At 43.8% G+C, this 13,743-nt stretch overlaps 1 protein-coding gene across 1 annotated transcript; it reads left to right on the forward strand.

Annotated features, from left to right (window-relative positions):
- Window positions 1-166: 166 nt before the first annotated feature.
- On the forward strand, window positions 167-11,475 carry lg8h10orf88 (linkage group 8 C10orf88 homolog). The gene is made up of 9 exons (XM_085361703.1): window positions 167-310; window positions 1,543-1,727; window positions 1,886-2,083; window positions 2,205-2,274; window positions 2,356-2,547; window positions 2,776-2,904; window positions 3,721-3,844; window positions 3,983-4,190; window positions 10,444-11,475. The coding sequence occupies exons 2-9, from the start codon at window positions 1,579-1,581 to the stop codon at window positions 10,664-10,666; spliced, it is 1,293 nt and encodes a 430-aa protein (XP_085217829.1). The 5' UTR covers window positions 167-310; window positions 1,543-1,578; the 3' UTR covers window positions 10,667-11,475.
- The last annotated feature ends 2,268 nt before the right edge of the window (window positions 11,476-13,743 follow it).

Consider the following 13,743-nt stretch of genomic DNA (forward strand, 5'->3'; position numbering starts at 1 on the left):
ATTTTGCACAACCCGACGTACACGTTTCTGTTGGGTCCGGAAAAGTTTTTAATTTAAATCAAGAAATAAACATGTCTTTAGTTACCAAACAGACGTTAGGAACGGAACAACGGCATTCCGAGCGGCGCCTGTTGATGACGTCACACCACAACAATCCTACGATCCAGCGTCGCGTGTCAGCTGTAGCTTCAGCTAATCGTTTAGCCGTTAATTGTTGCTAAAATTAGCAGATTTTCAGACATGTTTGGAGAAACGTGAAGAAGAAGAGCCTGGAAGCTTCTTCTCAGCGGGTTCAGGAGGCACTCTGAAGGTAAACGCGCTTTATTTCCCGTCACGGCGAGACGTTCACAGAGTTACTGCAGCTGTAGCAAAGAATCGGATGTGACAACATACACCCGATCAGTACTGTGTGTACTCCTGCACTACACGTCATTCAGAGTAACATTTGTGCCTGTAATTTAAAACAAACTGTCAGAAATCAAACATATCACATATTCATCATCATATTCATTTAAATCTGAAATCTGGCCCACCTGACTAACTGTGGACCAGGGAGACCAGCGGTCCCGCTTTGTGTGGGACTGCACAGCATTTCTATTACTTAAAGTAGAAAAAGAATGATCATAAAAGCAAACTTTAGTTGAAATAAAAGTTTACAGAGAGTAAAAACAAAATGACGAGTCATATCTTAAGATTTGGGACAGAGTTGTTAAAGCTAGGTTAGGCAGCGACGTGATGATCGGTGAGCAGCAGTATGGTTTCATGCTGAGAAAGAACTCCAGAGATGTGATGTTTGAGAGTACTGATGGAGAAATATAGAGAAGGTCATAAGGAGCTTCACTCTTTATTTATGGATCAGCGAAAGCGGAAAATAGTGTGTCAAAAGAGGAACTTTGGCACTCTGGCAGAGAACAGTGGTGAGGTGTGCGGTAAGAGAGACAGGTGGGCTGAGGGTGGGATTACACCAGTGATCTGCTCTGAGCTCCTTTGCAGTAGTGATGGACAGGCTGACAGATGAGGTCAGACAGCAGTGTTTGTCGATTATGATGTTTGCAGACGACACTGTGATCCGCAGTTAGACGAGGGAGCTGGAAGAAGCGAGAAAGAATACATGCATGAATGAGAGGGAGACAGGTGGAAGAGGCTGAGTGAGTGGATGAGTTTAAATACCTAGGGTCAACCATACAAGCAACGGACAGTGCACAAGAAGAAGATGGAGACAAAAAGACAACACGAGCAAAACATGTTAAGATTTTCACTGGAAGTGACAAAGATGGACAAGATTAGAAATGAGTACATCAGAGGGACAGCTGAGGCTGAGCGGTCTGGAGACAGAGAGAGTGAGGCTGGGATGGTTTGGATGTGTGCAGAGGAAGGATCGTGGATATATTGGACCTGCAGCTCCAGTATATCCACTATCTTTGCCAAAGACAAAAGCACATGACTCTTATTGTTTCTGTCTTACAGTGGCTTTATTCAGTCTTTAATCTTGTCTTGAATCTGTAACCCGTTCTCCTAATTGTTTCCAATTTTGTATCCTAGGTCGTTGGCTCAAAGGTTACAGCAAGCCGCAGCATTATGGTGGACATCTCTGTGAAAAGTGAAGCTGCTTGGGTCTGTCACACTCAGGGGCGTCAACTGGCTGACGTCGTTCTTCCTGTTCACATCAATAACACAGCCAAAGAAGAAGATGAAGTCAGTGAGTTGGACAGAGAAGAAACTCACTGGTAAGAAGCTTCTAGCTGATATTAAGAAGCAGTTAGTGCTATAATCAATAGGCAGTTGCAATTAATCTTTGTCTAGTCGCACAGAAGGCAAAGATGAGAAGTGGATTTTCCTTTTATTTAAGTGAATGGTACATTTCCCACTTATCTGCCACACACAGTGGTGATCCAGTGCTGCTAGAGCAGATGGAGGAAGGGTCTCCTTGTGTCCTGAAGTTCCACTGCAACCCCAGCTTACCTGCCACCATCAGCCGCCTGCTCGTTATAAGTGAGGCTCGAACCATGGAGGTTTACAGCCAGACCGGAGAGTACTGTGGGACTGTACGGGGATCGAAGGACGACAGCATCCAGCTAGACAGGTACACAGGCTGCACAGGTCAGAAGAGCCAATGAGCAAAGGGTCTTCGGTCTTCTGATAAAGACGCTGCTGATTGTCTGATGTTAAGAAGTGATGCTTCTTCTTTTGTTTGTGAATCACAGTGCTGACAGAGGGCCTTTCTATAAGAAGCAGCTGATCATTGAGGAGCCATCCTCTGCCTGTGAAGTGAAGGTAAAACAGAACATTTTAGTTTATGCAGTTTGTTACACAGTCGTGTTTGTATGAGAATCTAACGAGCTGCTTCTCTCCCAGTTACTCTCCCTGGCAGGTAGGAGCAGTGTTATGGTGGCTAAAGTCATCGTGAGTCTTCAGCTGCTGCAGTCCTGCCCAGCCCCAAACCCGGGCATAGACATGCAGCGAGTGCAGTGTCTGATGGAGGAGATGGGAACAAGCCTGTCGCCAGGAGCTCAGAATCTCATGGAAATGGTGCAGTTCCAGCAGAAGGTAAATTAGCTCAGAGATGCTCTCTCTGACATTTATAATGTGGGTGTTTCCTGCTGATGAGAGTATGACTTATGGATTTGAGTTTCTGTGTACCTCGTCAGGCCTCTGTCTCAGATCTTACTGTTACTGGAACTGGAACGGCTTCTCTGAGTGTCCAAAGCATAAGAACTAACCAGACATAAAGAATGAAACAGGGACTGAAGCATGTGTTGGTGTTTGTCTCTCCAGAATCAGACCGGCTCTCTGGCTGGTTTCCTGCCTCTCCTGATGGGCAGTGGAGCTTTCTCTGGTTTGGGGAGAGAAGTCAGCATGTGTCCAGGAGCTGGCAATATTCTGCCTCGACCTGCAGAATTTAAGGTACAAAAACCCATTTGTGCTGTTCTTTGTTCTTAGATTAGACCATTTAAAAACTCGGCCCACACCAGTTTGGTGCAGAAGAAAACAGTGAAGTGATTTTGTGAGTGTGAACAGAGCCTGAAGCAGAAAGCCTGGATTAACAAAGAAAGTTCAGAAAAACTAAACTGGCTGGAGTCTGAGGTTTGGTCTGGAGTGTCTGCCAGAACTTTAATCCATTAATGCTGCCTGTTTGATGAACTCAAAGAAAAACCTTGGACCACTTCATTGATTGTGATGATCGTGTTTTTCTATTATGTGAAATGTTTGAGTGATTCTAATTGTCCGCATATAATTGTACAGAAAGAAGAAAGCTGATTGACGTTTAGAGGTTTTTATGTTTTCTTGGAACCTTTAGATGCCACAGCTATAAATTCTAATGTGATTTAAAGGTAGATAAAAAAAGAAGCCACTGTGATCAGAGGCTCTTTAGCTAAGCTCAGCTAGTCCGACTAGTTTTGTGCTACAGTATTATTTCAGATTTGTCTTGTTTACATGTATGATAAGAGAGACATCTGAAAGTCAGATTCTGGCTTTAGCTTGTTTTGTCCACATGTGCAGTGAGTGTATTTCAGCTTAAAGCAGTGAAGGAATCAGGTAATCTTCCACCAGCTGCTCAGATTCACAACTAAAGTTAAGTAAAGTCAGATATCCTTTTAGAGACTATGCACACAAATCCACCTGCATCTCTGTATGCTTCTGTCAGCTTGACGCAGATATAATGTGTGTTCAGAAGATGTTTAAACACTCTGTAAGTCAGATGTTTTTCAATGTCGCTAGCCTCCAGACAGCTTCCTGAGGCCTGCAGATGAAGATTCACAGACCCAGAACGGAGTGATGTCGGAGGGCTCCACCCCCTCCTCCGTAGACCTGCCAATGTCCAGTGTCAGCACTGATAACACTAGTAAGGATGATCATGTCTGTTATGGTCACATACATGAACATGGTAGTCACTAAGGAGTGGATTTGGGCTTCTACTTGTAGAAAAACTTATTTGTGGTAATTCTCTAACACCTCGATAAAACCTTTTATCCGTCTCCAGCGAGTCCCAGTGAGAACGGCGGCCCGATGAGCTACACTCAGCTGACAGAGATGCTGTCGCACTTCCTGAAGGAACAGGGGGTCAACCAGGGGTTCGGCTCCGGTCCCGAGCTTCTGCCCATGCTCCAGAACGTCTGCGGTCAGGTGACCCAGCTGAGACTGGATGATGCTGCAGCAGAGAAGGAGAAGATGATGAGAAACGGCACGTGGTGAGTCGAGTGTAGCGAGCACTTTTCCTACAGCAGCTCCATGTTGGAATCAGATGATTTGGCTCCACCTTGTGTTAGAAAAGAATCAGAATCAGAAAGGGTTTTATTGCCAAATGTTGAGCGGGTTTACAACATTAGGAAATTGCTGCGGTGCTTCAGTGCAAACATACTGTTATAAATACTGTTATAAATTAAGCTTAAATAGACATGAAAATAAAAATGAGAATAAGAATTAAAAGTGCTAAGTAGATAGATAGATACATGATATATACATGAGTGCAGGTGGTGATCAGTGCCAAACATGGAATGATGCAGTGAACACAGCGTAGGGTCATGTGTTAGTGGTGGGAACAGTCATATGGTTATTGTTCATGTGTTCAACAGCAGAGGGGAAGAAACTGTTCTTATGGCGAGAGGTTCTGGTGCGAATGGACCGGAGCCTCCTGCCTGAGGGGAGCAGGTCAAACAGACTGTGTCCAGGGTGAGAAGGGTCAGCTGAGATCCGAGCTGCACGCCGCAGTGTCCTGGAGGTGTACAGGTCCTGCAGAGATGGGAGTCTGCAGCCAATCACCTTCTCAGCAGAGCGCACAACACGCTGCAGTCTCTGTTTGTCCCTGACAGTGGCTCCAGCGTACCACACGGTGATGGAGGAGGTGAGGATGGACTCGATGATTGCAGTGTAGAATTGCAGCATCGTCCGTGTTGGCAGGTTGAATTTCTTCAGCTGCCTCAGGAAGTACATCCTCTGCTGGGCTTTCTTAATGACGGAGGTGATGGTGGGCTCCCACTTCAGGTCCTGGGTGATGGTGGTACCCAGGAAGCGGAATGAGTCCACAGAGGTGATGGGGGTGTCAGTCAGGATGATGGGGGGGAGTGGGGCTGTGTGCTTCCTGAAGTCCACAATAATCTCCACTGTCTTCTGGGCATTCAGCACCAGGTTGTTGTGGCTGCACCAGGACACCAAACGTTCAACCTCCCTCCTGTAGGCAGACTCGTCCCCGTCCGAGATGAGCCCAATAACGGTGGTGTCATCTGCAAACTTGATTAGCTTGACAGACTGGTGGGTGGAGGTGCAGCAGTTGGTGTACAGGGAGAAGAGCAGAGGAGAAAGAACACAGCCCTGAGGGGAGCCGGTGCTGATGGTCCGGGAGTCCGAGACATTCTTTCCCAGCCTCACATGCTGCTTCCTGTCCGTCAGGAAGTCAGTGATCCACCGGCAGATGGGATCAGGCACATTCATCTGGGAAAGCTTGTCTCGGAGATGGTCTGGAAGGATGGTGTTGAAGGCAGAGCTGAAGTCCACAAACAGGATCCTGGCGTAGGTTCCTGGGGAGTCCAGATGCTGCAGGATGAAGTGTAGGGCCATGTTGATGGCGTCATCTACAGACCTGTTGGCTCTGTATGCAAACTGCAGGGGGTCCAGGAGGGGGGCCGTGAGGGTCTTGCGATAGGAGAGAACCAGGCGCTCAAAAGACTTCATGACCACAGATGTCAGAGCCACGGGTCTGTAGTCATTTAGTCCAGTGATCCTAGGTTTCTTGGGGACAGGGATTATGGTGGAGGACCTGAAGCAGGCAGGCACATGACATGCCTGCAGTGAGGAGTTGAAAATGCCAGAAAACACTGGGGCCAGCTCGTTTGCACAGTGTCTGAGGGTGGCAGGAGACACACCGTCTGGGCCGGGAGCTTTTCGAGCATTCAGACTCTTAAACTGCTTCCTCACATCTGCTTCATGAATATGAAGAGTTGTGGTGGGAGGAGGTGGTGTGAAATCCTTTTTTGTGTGGGGTGAGGAGGGGGGTGTTGTAGGTGAAGTATCATGAAGAATCATTACAGGAATCCTGCAGCAGCTTTTTGCATAATGGTTCTTAGTGGCTCAAGGATTTCTGCTTTTAACTGGAGCTGTGTCTTAAAATTGGACGAGTCCAATGCACGTTCCTTGGTAGGTGTTCAGTTTTCAGTTTTTGTGTGTACATGCTGCAGAAGTCTTCACAGACGGAATATTAGGGACACTCTTTTTTTAATGCAGAAATGCATCATAATTGTACTTTTTCCTACATTAAACCAGCTGTTTCAACACTTCAACCATACATTCATTTATACAGCACTTTATCTTACGCACTTCTGTCTACCTCACCCAGCTCATTTAGAATAAACACCTAACCTAACATGTGTGTTTCTGGACAGCTTTATCAGCTGTGGCCTTTCACATGCACAGATCTGTCAGTCGTTCCCGTTTCTGCTGTTGTGTTTGGGACCTTTTCTTCTGATTTAATTGTTTTCTTCCCAGAAGCTCCTCCTGCATCTGGCGTCATTAAACATACTCACACTTGTGTTTGCTCACCACATGCCTGTCACATTTTCCTCACACTGTGGAGCCACTTGGTGAAATTTTCTTCTTGTTAATGATGTCAGTGCAGCATTTGACACAGTTGACCACAACATATTACTCAAACAACTGGAGAACTGGGCAGGTCTTTCAGGAACTGTACTAAACTGGTTCAAAGCATACTTAGAAAACAGGAAATACTTTGTATCAACAGGTAACTTCACATCTGAGCAGACAAGTATCACATGTGGAGTTCCCCAAGGTTCCATCTTGGGACCCCTTCTGTTTAACATTTACATGCTCCCACTGGCACAGATTATAAAGAACAACAAAATAAACTACCACAGCTATGCAGATGACACACAAATATATATCACAATGTCACCAGGAGACCGAGGCCCTGTACAGGCTCTTGGTAAATGCATTGAGGAAATTAATGACTGGTTGTGCCACAATTTTCTCCAGCTAAACAAAAACAAACTGAGGTAATAGTCTTTGGAGCCAAAGAAAAACGATTACAGGTCACCAGAGAACTTCAATCTATACATCTAAAAACCACAAACCAGGCGAGAAATTTGGGTGTAGTGATGGATGCAGACCTAAACTTAGAAAAACACATTAAGACAATAACAAAGTCAGCTTACTATCACCTCAAGAATATTTCAAGGATAAAAGATCTGATGTCTCAACAGGACCTGGAAAAACTAGTCCATGCATTCATCTTTAGTAGGCTTGATTACTGTAACAGCATCTTTACAGGTCTACCTAAAAAATCAGTCAGACAACTACAGCTCATTCAGAACTCTGCTGCTCGAGTCCTCACTAAGACCAAAAAAGTGGACCACATCAGTCCAGCTCTGAGGTCTTTACACTGGCTGCCTGTCCGTCAGAGGATAGACTTTAAAGTTCTGATGCTGGCCTATAAAGCTCTGAATGGTTTAGGACCAAAATACATCAGTGACCTCCTGACCCAGTATGAACCTTCCAGATCCCTCAGGTCATCTGGATCCGGTCTTTTATCAGTTCCCAGAGTCAGAACCAGACACGGAGAAGCTGCATTCAGCTTTTATGCTCCTTATATCTGGAACAAACTCCCAGAAAGCCTCAGATCAGCTGAAACACTCAGTTTATTTAAATCCAGGTTGAAGACTCACCTGTTCTCAGCTGCATTTGAATAAAGCACCAAATCCACACTTTTAAGCTTAAATTTCAAAACGTACATTTAACTACTGATCTTATCTACTGTTCTGATTTTATCTGTTTTGATTTTATCTGTTTTGTTTGTTTGTTTGTTTGTTAATTAGTTTGTTTGTTTGTTTGTTTGTTTGCTTGTTTTAATCAATTTTAAATCATGCTTTTTATTTGTTTTTGTTTCTAATGTCTCTGTAAAGCACTTTGAATCACTTGCTGTTGAATTGTGCTATACAAATAAACTTGCCTTGCCTTGATGTAAATGATATAAAACTGCGAGGTATGGCTGTTGTTATCGGAACAGTAAGCATTTGTGTTTGCTGTGTTTCGGTTACCACAGCTGTGTGATTGTTGCACAGTCACGTTGTTGAGGCTCTGAGCGTGTGGATTAAACAGAGACTCGTTTGTCCAACAGAATAATGCTTTTGATTGTCTGAGGTCACATTTCTAGCTGATAGTGTTAGTGAAGAATGAGCAGACGCCCAAACATTTCCTACATGCTGGAATATTCATGGATATCATGACATCTGCTGGGAGGATCTCTCCTGTGGTGATTCCCAAAAATCATTCTGGCTGTTAAACAGCTGACAGGCACAGGTAGGCAGAAGGCGCTGCCGTTGGTTAGAGGCTGGCTGATACTGAAACAATAGAGGTCATTTATCAGGACCGCTGTTTGTGTGACTCATTAAAATATCTGAAAAGCTGCATCAGAACAAACAGAATCCTTTATGTATTTATTTATTTGTGGCTGGAGTAACTTTCCAGCTGACCCTAGTGTCACTCTTCAAATAAAAATGTCTCTGTGAGTTAAACTGCACAATAAATCAGGCTCTCTGTCAGATCTGTGCAGCACATGTGGGCTGACAGAGCGTGACTCCACATCGAGGACAGCGACACGACGGTACGTCTTTCCCACGAGTCGTCGGACTAAAATATTTAAAGAGTTTAAGACTTCAGGCGTGACGCCAGAAAACCGAGGACAAGTAATAAATGGTGTAGATTACTTAAAGGCTTTGCTTGCTTTGAACAGTAGATGTTAATTGTTTCGGTTTTTATAATCGTCTTTGGCTGTTGTTAGTTTTTCTGCTCCTTTGTGTTTTTGTAGTTTTTCCTCTGTTCTCATGTGTTTGTGTTTATTTGTGTTTATGTGAGATTATTCCTGGTCTCCATTTCTGTTTGCTTCCTGTTTTATTTTGAAGTTTAGCTCCTTGTGTTTTCTCTCTGTGTGTTCACTTCCTTTGTTTATTCTTTCCCCCTGATGCTGTTTGTCTGGAGTTCACGTGCACATTTACTTTTTATTGCCTTTTTATCACAGCGTGAAGGTTAATAACATTTTTTATAACAGCTTGTTTGTAGATTATCTGACTTTACGTCTGCTGTAATCTGAGATGGGTTCATTTATTTGCTCCAAACTAAGACTCGTCTTAGTCTGAGTTTCACAGAGACATTTTTAACTAGTCTTCATTATGCATAATTAGATTGCCAGCTTTAAAATTGAAGGTGGATTGTCTCCATTTCCAGTTTGTGTTAAAGATTCACTGCTGTGTGTTGAGTCGTTTTTGAGTTTTTGCAGATAAGTTGGTGTTTTCCATGCAAACGTCTGGTTACTGCAGCCCTCTGCTAGCGACCAAAGAAATGTAAGGAGGTTTTCTGCATATCTCTTTACAATGGATGTCACTCTAGAGACTGCCTGAAGCTTCCAGTAACTATTTGCTGATCACTCACAGAATACACACTTTTCTCTAGTGGTGAGTAGTTGTTCGGCGGCGACTGACTGGTCTCCAAGCCTGTGTGAAGGGGCTTTAGCTTAACAGCAATCGCCAGCAACCACTTGCCAGCTTGTTGTGGAATACTCATTTTTCCCAGCACCTGGTTGCTAAATTGTCAGCAACTGACCTCTAGGCCTGTATGACTGAGGCCTTCATTACCGATATGGAAGCGCAGTACATCAAGCCTGTCATACTTTTACCTTCTGATATTTCATAAAGCAGGAGAGTGCCCTGTGAGGATGTCGTACAGTAACCATCAGTGTGCAGACAAGGATCAGAGACAGCGCTCACTGACTGAACAGGAGTTTCCTTGGTTTAGTTACTGGAGCTGCCAGACTGGTGTGACTGAATCAAGGAAAGAAAAAAATGGAGGATTTTGTGGATTTTTCAGGATCATTGAGGGCAAAATAGTAATGCTGTTGGACTCTGCATGTAAACCACCAAAACAGAAATGTTGCAAAAAGACTGAAAATATTTAAGGTGGAAAAAAATTATTTATTTATCTTTTTAGTGTTTTCAGTTTAGAAAGTTTCCTCCTGGTGGTTTGGCTGAATCAGTGTGGATGCAGCAGGATTGTGAGGTCTGAGGAAGATGATGGTCAGCACCGACTGTGTGGGTGGTTTAGCTTATGTTTAGGCTTTTGTCTCTTGATGTGGCTTCATTTTCAAGAATCGCCCACAGTCACTCCGCTCTGTCAGAATCACACAGTAGAAATACACATACAGACCAGCGACCTGGTCAAAAAACTTCATCTCTGATTAGTGATGATCAGGCAAAGGTTTGACTGACCTTAAATAGTCCCCTTTATTTTAATTCAGTGTCAGCTTGCACACTTCAACTTGTCTGACAGTGGCTTCAGCTGTATACCTCCTCATAAATCGGCAACACCAGCGGCTGATGCACACAGATTTTATTAAGTCCAACTTTCCCAAAAAGTGTTACTGTTTCTTTTATGTCCCTTCAGGGAGTTGGACTCAGCTATGGAGCGCCGTCTGGAGGAGATGGAGAAGAGGCTGAAGGAGCACATGGACCGCCGCTTGGATGCTTTGGAGCAGAAGCTGGAGAAGGCCCTGCTGAGCGCTTTGCCGCTGGTCACCCTTAACCACGGAGCCATGAGCAGCTCAGCACGGGGAGCAGCAGATACCGGACCGGCGGAGCAGATCGCCCCGACGCCAGCCATGCATTGAGTCCAGAAGCACTAAAAAGACTAACATTGAACCCCGGAAGCCTTAATTCTCTTCTTCATCGTCCTCAAACCAGACCCGAGCGTGGGATGGAAGCAGGCCGGGACAGAAACGCCAACAAAGACGGAGCAATAAAACTAGAAGCCTGAAATATGAGGTTAACATGTAAAACCAGCAGTGTTGCTGTAAGTTCATATTCTGTAGAAATGTTATCTCCTGTAAAAAGTGACTGTCTCGTCAGCGCGACTACAATGGCTGCACTGCATTTTGAACAACATGAGAAGTGTACAGGAAGAGGACGAGACTCTTTCAAAAAAGTGTTGATGTGCAGCAGAGCTGACTTACATGAAGTGTTCAGCTGAAATGCAACCCACTTATCTCTCCCTGCTCTTCTTTTCTCCTCTGTATATGCACTGAAACTCATCATTGTACCAGTTATTTAAACAGTTAATGGTTTGGTCTTTGAACAGCACTAAAACAAAGTCATCTTCAAAAGTCTCGGTTTGTCTAATCAGCTGTCTCAAACAAGTAAAACAGAAAAGCAGCAGATGTTCACGTGTCAGAGAAGATTACATGGTTTACATTAGAAACGACTAAACGACACTGATGTGATGTGAAGGCTGTTCGGGCCTGACCTGCTCGGCTCAGTTTGTTTTAAAACTTGCTCCTGTTAAGGAGACTAAATCGAACGTGTAACTGTACTTTAATACGGCACTGTAATGTTTTAAGTACTGTACATGTCTGTAAACTATTAAAACGGCTGTGCTGACCTGTGATGTTTACCTGTACTGATGTGAGTCTAGTAAATGTATTTATACAGCTTAATAAAGTTTTTAAAACGTTGTGCAGGTTCTCTTATTTCTGGAGAATTTGGTAAAGCAAACAAGTTCTCATGAAATCCTGAGAAGGCTGCGTGCAAGACACCGAGCGAGGCCTGTGAGCTGCTTCAGGCCCACAGCTCCAGATGTGTTAGTGTGCATCCCTCTGATCACATCTCTCATTCTGGTGCCACCACCAGAGATATATGTGAATAAATCATTTCAGACTGTCGGTGACATGAGACAGTAACACACCTAGTTTCAGATATAAAAATGAGGGGAAACTGAAGAATACAGGGGTAGCTATTACAGTCAGTACAGTTTGGTGGTTGATTTGGTTTCTTTGGGCTCCAGCGGTGCATTTTCCAACTGTTAACACACGCCCAAAATTACTGACAACAATAGCTGAAGGAAAATGTTGCACAAGATGTTCCCAAAAGACAAAATCAAATTAGCCGATGTTTCCCGTCAGCGATTCCAGTAGCTGAGTCATAAATGGCTAAGAAACTAACCATGAAGGTCACTGAAAGGGCTCCACGCTAACCAAAGCTGCCGGTCCAGTCCAGGACAGATATAAAGGTCTGGTTCCCAAAGAGAAGGAAAAGAAATGGCGGGCGGACGCTGCCAAGGTATGCAGCAAACCACTGGCAGCTGCGAGCTGAGTCAGCAGAAGGGAAATGGGTCACAGATTACATAAGGAGGATGCCAAAGTAAAGAATGATGTGTGGATGTTGTCTTGGAAATGTGGAGGACAGACACTGAGTCAGCAGTGGAGAATGATGGGAAAAAATGTCTGCTAGTCGGTGCAAACCAGGTCTCTGGGTTTCACTGTGCTCTGGAGTTTAGACATTTTTGGTTATATGTTTGAATTTGAGCTTCTTTGGGGTTTTTCCTGCGTCTCCAGTGTTCAAGGTTTACACTTTTCTGTTTATTGTATTTTTAGGCTCATGTTTATTTGTTCCCATTTAAATTCCAGTATGCTGTGGATCCCTGGGAATACTGAGTTTTGCTTTGTGTTTAATCGCTCAGTTTTGTAAGTTATCCTCTCTTTATTCTTCCTGCATTGTCAGTGTTTCGTGGTCAGCGGTAGTTTCTGGGCTCTGTGCTTTCTTGCTATCTTTTGGGTTATTTCCTCTTTTGCTTTGATAGTCGTCTCTTGTGGCTTTGACTTTTGCTACCCCTCTATTATTTTCCTGACTGACTTCACCTGTGTCCTATTTCCCTGAGCTGTTTCCCTTGTAGCCTTGTTCAGATTGTCTGGAGACATGGCCTGCAGATATAAAATGCTGGGATTCATTTGTGTCAAAGTTGGCTGATTGCTTGAGCTACTGGAGGTTTCTTCCTGTAAAAGGGAGTTTTTCCTTGCCCCCTATGTGCGCTTGCTAATAGGGGTCATATGATAGTTGGGGTTTCCTTTGTATTGTTTTAAGGTCTTTCCCTCACAATATAAAGGACCTTGAGGCAACAGTTGTTGTGATTTGGTACCACATGAAGAAAATCTCTGCATATGATTGTTCACATATGGGTATTTTCTGCCATGAGACCAGGTTACATGATACATTTGCTTATTTTTAAATGATTTTTCACACAGTTTAGAGGATTTAGTATCATCTTGCAAATAATATATAAAAGCTATTTTTATTTGTGTACAAAAAACAGAAAAGAAGTACTGACAGTAATTTAGGCTCTCATGTTAGAGCGGTGGTAAACAGCACTGCCTCGCAGTCACAGGGTCCGGGGTTTGTGTGGGCTCTGGGCATCCCACAGTCAAAAGACATGCTTGGATTAGAATACCTGGCAGTTCCAATATGAGTGTGAGAATGAATGGTTGTCTTTCTGTGTTGGTCCATCATGTTTCAGTTACGGTATGTTTTTTACTTTAGTCCAGTTTGGAGAGTTTTTTCCTCATTATGTGGAAGAAGAGTGTGAGGGGAGCAGGCACTTTCTTGCAAAATCTACCCTCTATTATATTCTATTACGTTCCCAGTGCCCAGCAAACTACAAACTAAAACTATGCTGTGTAAAATAAAGACTGAATGCAGTGACTTCCAAATCTCACAAATCCATATTTTTATTCACAAAAGAACCCAACAAAATACATCAAATGTTTGACCTGAGATGAAAAACATTCGCTCAGTTTGGCTTTTATGGCAGCAGCACATCTCAAAAAGGCTGCGAGAGGGACTCAAAATAAACAGCTGGAGGAAGTTTTTCATGACTAATTACAGCAACAGGTCAACAACATGACTGGAATAAAAAAAC

Source organism: Diplotaxodon limnothrissa, linkage group LG8, assembly GCF_057381915.1.
Source record: "Diplotaxodon limnothrissa isolate DT_005_m linkage group LG8, D_limnothrissa_male_GT1.1, whole genome shotgun sequence".
Classification (NCBI taxonomy): domain Eukaryota; kingdom Metazoa; phylum Chordata; class Actinopteri; order Cichliformes; family Cichlidae; genus Diplotaxodon; species Diplotaxodon limnothrissa.

Excerpts from the sequence above, each read along its gene's own strand:
- lg8h10orf88 (XM_085361703.1), top strand. The coding sequence starts at position 1,579 with ATGGTGGACATCTCTGTGAAAAGTGAAGCTGCTTGGGTCTGTCACACT. Across the intron at positions 1,728-1,885 it reads GACAGAGAAGAAACTCACTG|TGGTGATCCAGTGCTGCTAG; the intron begins GTAAGAAGCTTC and ends TGCCACACACAG. Across the intron at positions 2,275-2,355 it reads CCTCTGCCTGTGAAGTGAAG|TTACTCTCCCTGGCAGGTAG; the intron begins GTAAAACAGAAC and ends CTTCTCTCCCAG.